Consider the following 9,421-nt stretch of genomic DNA (forward strand, 5'->3'; position numbering starts at 1 on the left):
CATATGTCGTTTATGTACATGCAACAAGACGTTTATTCCAAATACTAAGAAGCATTATTAACGGCGATAACAAGACTACAAAAATGCATCTTAGGTTGTCCTCTGCTTCGTTTCGAAAAATTGTAACTCACATTCCCAAAGAGCGCCACGGATGGTTCATCAACGCATTCCATTGTGCTTTACATGCTTCAGCACTTTTACCGTCCAGGCGATCCTTCAGCTCATTCGCGATTTTTCTAAGAAAAAACTTCTTAATAAAGTCTTCAAATTATTTATATTGTTCTTACTCACTTCCAGCCTTCGTTGCTGTTGGCGTTCTTTGAGCTGAACCAAATATCCTTGTCAATACGCCTTTCCAGAAGGATTCTGCGTTCTGAACTGCTCCCTGTAAAATAGTATTTTTAATTAAAAAAATACATAACGCCTTTTCATATGTAAATCTGAAATTAAATCTTACAAGTTATACCTATAGCTTTTCTTAATTTTTTTTTGCCGGCGGGACCATGTTCTTTTATTTCCACTCGCTTTTGTTTTCTTTAATTTATGGCTGCGTTTCTTTATACATTCCGGATAATCCCATTTCACAGCCGGAATAAACAGAATGCGTTTGAAATATACGTCAACATATCATCAGGAACGTTCTAAAGAATAAATAAACAAAAAAAGTTTATTCCAAACGTTCAGAATGAATAAAGAAATGCAGCCTATGTGTATACGTGCGTTGTTCGTTCTTCTTCTTGATAATTCTTGCTGTCAAATTTTTCACTAGCCCTGCCGTATCAAACATTTTTATTCACCTCATAGCTGTCAAAAATTTACTATCCAGAGAACTTTTCTATCAATTGGCACAGGCCCTTAATCTTTATTTTTCCCACCTTACGGCTGTCATAATTTTACCGTCACATATGAACGATGTTGAGAGCCAGCCATCGATGGTGACATTTTCCGTGCGCTCTGTTGTTCAGTGTTTCAAGATCACGGCCGTTAACAATACGTGTTTGCGTGTTACGCGCTTTTACAGTGAAATTTTCGTACAATTATCGCCTACTTTAATGTTTTTATTTTTGCTTTTATTAAGTGCCGTGGCCTATTCGTAGCGTCTTTAGCTAACCCATGTATCGTCATTAGTGTGCGTGTGTGTGTCATTGGTGGTTTGCTGGATATGTTACCGACATTTCAATTGCTCGCCGGCGTCGTTAAACAGCTTTGCACCTCTCAATTGCAACAGTACCACCAATGCAACACCAAATCGAATAACAAATTCTTGAAGTTCAAACGCTCTGCATTGTCATCAGCGGCCGCTCTCCTTTGCCCAACACTCTATGCAGCTAGCGCACCACCGGCTCTACTGCAGGCATTATTTACTTAAAATTTAGTGCACAGAAACATAATTAGACTATATAAAATGTGTATATTTGTAAGTGCTAAAAAGGGTGTTACATACATAAATAGAACCAAAAGAAAAATAAAATACAAACATGCTAATATAAATACATACATACATAAATAGTCTAGTGGTGCATAATTTTTTTTAAGCGGTCTATATGTTTGCTAATACTATGTTCTTATTTGTTTTTCATTTTGTGGTCATTTCTCCTCGTGTTTGTTCTCTGCCATTTAATATTTTTGTTTCGTTTGGGCAAAAGTCATCTCTTCACAGCCATCAATGTCTGTACATCTTCTTCATTTGTATACATACATATGTACCTATGTATGTATATGTATGCTACTTTGTGTGCACCAACAACATTGTATAATTTCGCATATTTCATGCAAGATTTAATAGCAAAAATAGAAAAAAAAACCAAAACCAACATTTCGCTTTCTATTTTTCTTTCGCCCTTTGTATCTTGTTGTATTTATACAATTCGCAGGCGCATATCAATGTTGTCCATATAACAATTGAACCTTTAACAACAACAACAACACTTCCGACAACAACCACGATCGTACACTCTGCCGATAAATGTAATGAGATCGCCATTTCGCCAACAACAACAACATCAGCAACATTGTCTGATATTGAAATTGAAACTGAAATCGAACTTGAAACGAAGAGTCTGAGCGATTGCATAGAATCGAGCGATTGCATTGAATCAGTCGCAGTGACGGAATTGTCGTATAAAACTGAAAGTGATAAATTAGAAACGAAAAGTGCAATAGAAAATTCAGTACAGGTAAAGTGATGACTTTTAAACGGCACTGTTAGTGGTGTGATGGGCGTGGGGGTTCAATAATAATCCCAACGGTTTTACCCTCCCTTCCCACCCATCCGCACGAGGGGCGCAGTCCGCATGACGTACGGAACTATTGTTTTAAATTTTTGCGCCAAGTCACGATAGGCAGGAGTTTGTTAAGTGTTGAGATCTAAAAGTGTTCAGCTAGAATGTGTTTATACACGGAAACTTTTGTCGACGCGATTTTTCACATTCCCTTTAAACTTTTTTAAACTTTTGTTTAATACACGTATTGTAATATTTAATTTATTTGATAAATTTTAATGAATAAAATTTTTCGAACAGGTGGTAGCCCAAAAATATATTCGGAAGTAAAATTTCCTAACCCACCAAGTTTGATACCCATATTGCAATATTTAATTTATCTTATCAATTAAATTAAATTAAAATTTTCAAACAGGTGACAACCTTCCACAAAAATATTTCCAGTTGTAAGCCTTCTTAAACCTCTTTCTTTTGACAGCCATATTCCAATATATACTTTGTCGCACAACTCTCTCTTCAAAATATTGACAGAAGTGTGACGTCATATCTGATTTTATATAATATATATACATATTCAAAACATATACATACTGAGAAACCTCTCTCAGCTCTCTCCACCGGCAAATCTGCAATGACGTCATATTCACGTTAGGCACTCGGCACATTGCGCGCCTAATCAAAGCAGAGTAATCGTTTCATCATACCGAAACGAATGCATGACGACTCGACACACTTGCACGCCCTGCATAGGTCATCAGCTAATAAACACTTTCTACACATAACAAATTTTTTGGCCGTTCTTTCGCAACACGCACTTCCGCAAATATTTCTGGTCCGAAATATTGCATAAACGCTTGGGGTTTAATGCAATTTGCACGAATTTTAGTACGAAATCGTTCATTTCCATTTATTTTCTATTGAATTGACAAATAAATTTTATTTCCAACACAAAAAAGTAAACAAATGACGATTTCAAAACTGCTAGCGCCTTACAATGTTGGGCGCATCGATTCATGAAGCTTTTATGATTAGGCGCAAACATGATTTCGAATCGTAATCTACAGAGCTTCATTGAAATACATGGGTTCGGCATAAAAGCTTTATACTTTAGTACGCCGAAACGATTACACTACTGTGATTAGGAGCTTAATGTGCGGAGTGCCTTACTCTCCCGAATTTCACATCAATCAGCGCAATCTTGTATTTTATCGGTCTTGTTTGTCGTATCTATTTGCTTAAACTGCAATTTTCAAACAGGCGGCAACTCTTTAATTTTTTTCCTCTATATTTTAACTTTGACCTGTAGCAATACATAGGTGAAAACTGCATTCGATTTCATATATTAGTTTTGGAGTGATGCGCGTACAAACGTACAGACAGACAGACCAGAATTCTAAAAAATGGTTGATTTGGCTTCTGTTGCTCTAATGAAGACTCCCCATATTAATTTTTCTTTAATATCTATTATAATATACAGACATCGTCCTGTTACAATTTTTTTTATATGTATAGATACTTTGTAATACACCATTATTATAAATCGACCACCTCATGAACTGTCGATTTCTTGTTTTCTATCACATTACAGTCCACAGTTTTTTATGTCAAACTTGAACTTTCTTTTACGCGTTCCCCTGCTTGTGACTTCCATAGTGAAATTTCTATGCGAAACCAGAGTTCTAACACAGCGGGCCGTACTGTCCGAAAAAAGCAAATCCAATTTGTTCAAAAGAAAGAGTGCCCCTGGAGTCTTCGGCTACCATTGACTAGCTTTTCAAAATTTTAAAGCTTTGCTGCTACTTTGCAAATATTTGTTTTTAATCGAACCGCATCCGTTAAAAAGCAGTTATTATTCCCAATATAGTTGCTTCAAGATAAGAGAGAAATTGAATGCATCACCCATAGCTTTGTTGATATTCAATGGCAGTCTTAAGTCTGTATAAAGGTTTCTAAATTGTTTATATTAAAATAATGTATGTATTTTACTTAGGTATACACTATATACTTTTGAAGATATTCGTTGCTTATATAATTCCCCGCTTTATAAGTTAAACAGCAAGCACTGAAAAGGAGTGTTTATATCAAATTAGTCTGTTGGATAGAAGCGCTCCGTAAACGTGCTATTTCAGCAGGACACTCACAGATAGGAGGCGGCTTAGCCTTAAGCATTAGTTTCAGTGTTGTGTTTCAACGTTTTTTTGTTCAATATTTTCCTTAACAAGCAATGCTATTTATTAATAATCTGCTGCTGTAAACAAGNGTGTAAACGTGCTATTTTAGCAGGACACTCACAGATAGGAGGCTTAGCCTTAAGCATTAGTTTCAGTGTTGTGTTTCAACGTTTTTTAGTTCAATAATTTCCTTAACAAGCAATGCTATTTATTAATAATCTGCTGCTGTAAACAAGCTTTGAAAATGCCGTGCTATTTCAGGGAATTTTCGAATGAAAACACGTTACAAAAATTACATATATTTATATAAGTTTAAAACGCACTATGCTTATTGAAAACCGACTCTAATCAGATATTGCATATTTTAGATTATACCACAATTTGGAAATTTATCGGTCAGCAGCAACAACAACCAGCAACAGAAACAATATGTACCAGATTCGCCGATCATCCAAGAGCCGCCCACACCTACAGTCTACGGACAGTCGGCTGGGCAAGGTCCTCATTTCCCACAGGCGGCACAGCGCCAAAACTATGCAGCACCTACAGCCACAGTCTACCAGCAACAACAACAACAGCAGCAACAGCCCATCTACCAGAATCAGTACGAACTCAATGCTGTCCCTATGCCGCCACCAAACGCTGCAACGGCTGGCGGTGGTCGTCGCAATGTTGCACGCGGTTTGCAATATCGCGACTCGGCATACGAATCACGCCGCCAGTCACAGGCAATCGGTGGCGGAAACGGGCCACCCGGTATGCTGGCAATTGAGAACTTCCGGCTGCTCAGCGTTTTGGGACGCGGCCACTTTGGCAAGGTTATACTGTCACAATTGCGTAGCAATAATCAGTACTTTGCCATCAAAGCGCTGAAAAAGGGCGACATCATAGCACGTGACGAAGTCGAATCGTTGTTGAGCGAGAAGCGCATTTTCGAAGTAGCCAATGCGATGCGTCATCCATTTCTGGTCAATTTGTTTGCGTGTTTCCAGACCGATGTGAGTAGCACTTGAACACTTTTGGTTTCTCATTCCTTTTCTCTCCTTGAAATGTCTTACATTCGACTAAATTTCATTTCATTTCATTTCCATTACAGCAACACGTTTGCTTTGTTATGGAGTATGCGGCTGGTGGCGATCTGATGATGCACATACATACAGATGTATTTTCAGAGCCGCGCGCTGTATTCTACGCCGCTTGCGTGGTGTTGGGTCTGCAGTATTTGCATGAAAACAAAATTATTTATCGTGATTTGAAGCTCGATAATCTACTTTTGGACACAGATGGTATGCAAAGAAGATTTTCTTTTCTTATTTCGGTCTTGCAAATTAAAAAAAAAACTCCTTTCTTTGCAGGTTATGTAAAAATCGCTGATTTCGGCTTGTGCAAGGAGGGTATGGGCTTCGGCGATCGAACGGGCACCTTTTGCGGGACGCCCGAATTTTTGGCGCCCGAAGTTCTCACAGAAACATCATATACGCGCGCTGTGGACTGGTGGGGTTTGGGAGTTTTGATATTCGAAATGCTTGTAGGCGAGGTAAGTTAACGCGAATTCCTCTATTTTTTGGTAGGAAAATAATTGAAATCATTTCCATTCACAGTCACCATTCCCGGGTGACGATGAGGAGGAAGTTTTCGACTCAATTGTTAACGATGAAGTGCGCTATCCGCGATTTTTATCACTTGAGGCCATTGCAATCATGCGTCGGGTAATTTTAATCGCTTTATTTTTATGACTGTTTTTTTATACTTAAAATAAATAAATAATTATTTACATTTCAGTTACTGCGTAAGAATCCAGAACGTAGATTAGGTTCATCAGAGCGCGATGCTGAAGACGTCAAGAAGCAAGCGTTCTTCCGCTCTATCAGTTGGGATGATTTATTGCTGCGCAAGGTGAAACCGCCATTTGTGCCCACCATTGTAAGTATCTGTAAAATACATATAAAGTACATAAGTAGGATTTAACTGGCGGTTGAAGGAAGCTAAAAAAAATATTTTTTCTAGAAAAATTAAAATTACAATCCTTAGCTGTCCCTTCTCGACAGGCATTCACAAATCAAAGACACGTTTTTTTTTCATAGAAATACTCATGAAAACTATCTACCTTATCCTGGTTTTCACCCGAAAATTTTTATTCCACCCATAGTAAATCCATGGAACCAAAAGTGAAAAGTGAACCGCTTCGGGGAAAATGAAACTTATGAACTCCATGTTTACGGTGCTAGAGCAAATCCATAGGTTGCTAGTAATATCGCTGACCCAGTAACTAACTAGCGCCACGCATATAACGCGTGCTCCTTTACACTCATGACCAACACTGCACTAAAATTTTATTTTCTTTCCAAGGGCTGCGTGGTATGTCAATGCAGCAGTATTCTCCAAAATTTTTGAGAAATTTGTATACTATTACAACGACAACAACATCCTTGCGTTTGCACATATTTTGGTTTCCTCTCAGCGCTTGTTGATCGGACAAAAAAAAACCTATATCTCCAAAAGTAGTACACATGTAGGCCGACTCCAATTCTTAGCGCATTTGCCTGGAATATACTGACAAAGTCAGATAATCGCCCTCATTGCGAGAGCCGTGTCGAATGCAAGTCGTTTTTCGAGAGTCGAATCGTATCTTAAGTTTCACGCCATTGCCTAAAATTTCCACTCGATTAGTGTATTAAAGTGGGAAAACTTGGCAGCACTGTATAGTTTACGACGATTTTCGTCGTTTACTTATTTCAGCACGGCTGTATACAATGCCAATATTGTCGAGTCGTACAATTGAGCCTAATTTACGACTTACGCAATGAGGCTGAATAGCGGACTGGAGAAGAGGCAATATTTAATTTTGTACAGGGAAAGTGTTAGTAACCTATTATGCGATGGATCGAAAATCACACAGTGGCCGAAATAATTAATGCCATTTAATTTTAAATATTATTGTGTATTATTTGGTTCTTTATAAAAATATAGTTCATTCTTTAGCAAAAACCCGCGTAAATCCAAAAAAAAATCTACAGTTTCGTAAAAATTTCTACCTCTCTATCTCGGCAGTCAGTTCGAAAACGCTCTATCTCAAAAAACTTTTCAAGAATACCCTATATCAGAATTCGTTTCAAAAACGCCCTATCTCAGCTGCCGATTCAAAAACGCCCTATATCAGCATATTTGCTATACATTTTGAAGTGAGATAGGGCATTTTTGAACCGAATTTTAAGATAGGGTGTTGTTCAATTAAATTCTGAAATAGGGCGTTCTTGAAAAGTTTTTTGAGATAGAGCGTTTTCGAACTGGCTGCCGAGATAGGTCGATCTTCCACTCAGCCATCGATACGCTACATGTATGTATTACATCTAACCGAAGTAGAGTTGCGGAGCTAACCGGCTGAAAGATATTGGTCAATGGACGACATCACTGATCTACAACTTCGTCAATCTATTTTCATGAGAACACTTATCGCTTAAGAGAATAAAATTATAGTTAAAAAAACTAAAACTTCGCTATTATAATTTCCATTCGTACTGTCATCAGAGGGTCAGTTCCCGTTCTGCGTNTATGAATTTTGAGGATCGATTCTCCCGTTTCATTTAATAAATTTTACATAATAAAACAATTGTAGGGTTCTCCCAAAGCGAAAAAATTTGAAATGTAAAAAAAGTTACCAATTTTTTTTTTGCTTTTATAAAATATTTAAGTATGCAGTTTCACACATCATTAAATTTTAGTGTACCAAAGTGCAAGTTGCAACCGGCTAATAGTTCGTGCTGATTTTTAATAATATTTATAACAACGCTTTTATTTCCTATTTAGCAAGCAGTTGTGCTCGAAGTGATAACGAAAAAAATTATTAAACATCAACGCGACCTCTTACCCGCTTGCAAATTGTACTTTATTATACAAAATTTAAAGATCTATAAAACCGCGTACCTAACATTTTTCTAGAAAATCAAAAAGGTTTTTCAATTTTGGCAACATTTTTTTTTATAACATTTAAAATTTTTGTGAAATTTTTTTCCTTTTGATTATGTAAAATTTATTACTTTTTCTGTACTTTACACTACAAAATTTAATACAAACAAAAAAAAAAAATCTAAAAATCGGGTTCAACAGGTCTCTTACACATTTTATTAGCTTTCATAAAAATTAAAAAAATTGAGGGAAAAATAAAGGCTACAGTGAATTGTGAATACCAATGCCAAAGTGAGGACATGTGCAAACGCAAGATTGTATTTGTGTTGAAATAGAAAAAAATCTAAAGAGTTTTGCGGAATACTGCTGGATTGACAGTCCGGACAGTCATTGGCCAGAAACGAAAAAACGACCAGGGGTTCCTAGGCTCTTATACAGCAGTTTTCATGAATATAGCAACGTGAAGTATTTACAAATTGTGGTACTTTAATTTTGTTTTATATAATTTTAATAACGGTTTTTTTTTATAAAAGTATGTTAATTCTACAATAAAAAACATACAAATCATATTTTTTATTAAGACTACAATAAAAAACATACAAATCATACTTTTATACTTTTTATTCAGAATGCTAGGAAAAATTTTAGCTATGCCTAAACAAATATTTGGCTCTTAGACTTCTCCTCCAATTTGTGATATGCGTATTGAAAAGCGCAGCAAAGTCAACGAAAAAAATTCTCAAAAATCAACAGGATTTTGAACTACTTCAAACTTGCACTATATTGTACTAAAATTGAATTGGCTATAAAATATAAATCTGCATACCCTAAAGTTTTCTAAAAATTCGGATATTTTTTTTTAATTAACCGACTCAAAAAAGGAGGAGGCTATCAAATATCGATATATTTTATTTTTTTATTTATGTCTACTGGATAACTTTGGACCACGTGAACTGTTTTCGATAATTCTTTATTGGGAAGGTGGGACATCAAGGGTCGTCTCATACTAACTTGGTTTAGTTCCGATCATTGGTACTCCTAGTACTTCAAAATCTGCACAAATTGGAAAGAAGTCTAAGCGCTCAATATTTGTTTAGGCATACCTAAAATTTTTCCTAGCAC

General features: G+C 36.5%; 1 protein-coding gene across 1 annotated transcript in view; it reads left to right on the plus strand.

The window, feature by feature from the left end:
* The first annotated feature begins 1,162 nt into the window (after nt 1-1,162).
* The window catches only part of LOC108378990 (serine/threonine-protein kinase N-like), an 11,448-nt gene continuing 3,189 nt past the window's right edge, over nt 1,163-9,421 (plus strand). The window contains exons 1-7 of the mRNA XM_017635304.1: nt 1,163-1,350; nt 1,778-2,177; nt 4,762-5,391; nt 5,490-5,679; nt 5,749-5,930; nt 5,995-6,102; nt 6,176-6,316. Coding sequence (XP_017490793.1) covers nt 1,163-1,350; nt 1,778-2,177; nt 4,762-5,391; nt 5,490-5,679; nt 5,749-5,930; nt 5,995-6,102; nt 6,176-6,316 — 1,839 coding nt within the window. The remainder of the gene's footprint in view (nt 1,351-1,777; nt 2,178-4,761; nt 5,392-5,489; nt 5,680-5,748; nt 5,931-5,994; nt 6,103-6,175; nt 6,317-9,421) is intronic.

Source organism: Rhagoletis zephyria, unplaced genomic scaffold (assembly GCF_001687245.7).
Source record: "Rhagoletis zephyria isolate East Lansing unplaced genomic scaffold, Rhagoletis_zephyria_1.1 Rzeph_scaffold_15365, whole genome shotgun sequence".
Classification (NCBI taxonomy): domain Eukaryota; kingdom Metazoa; phylum Arthropoda; class Insecta; order Diptera; family Tephritidae; genus Rhagoletis; species Rhagoletis zephyria.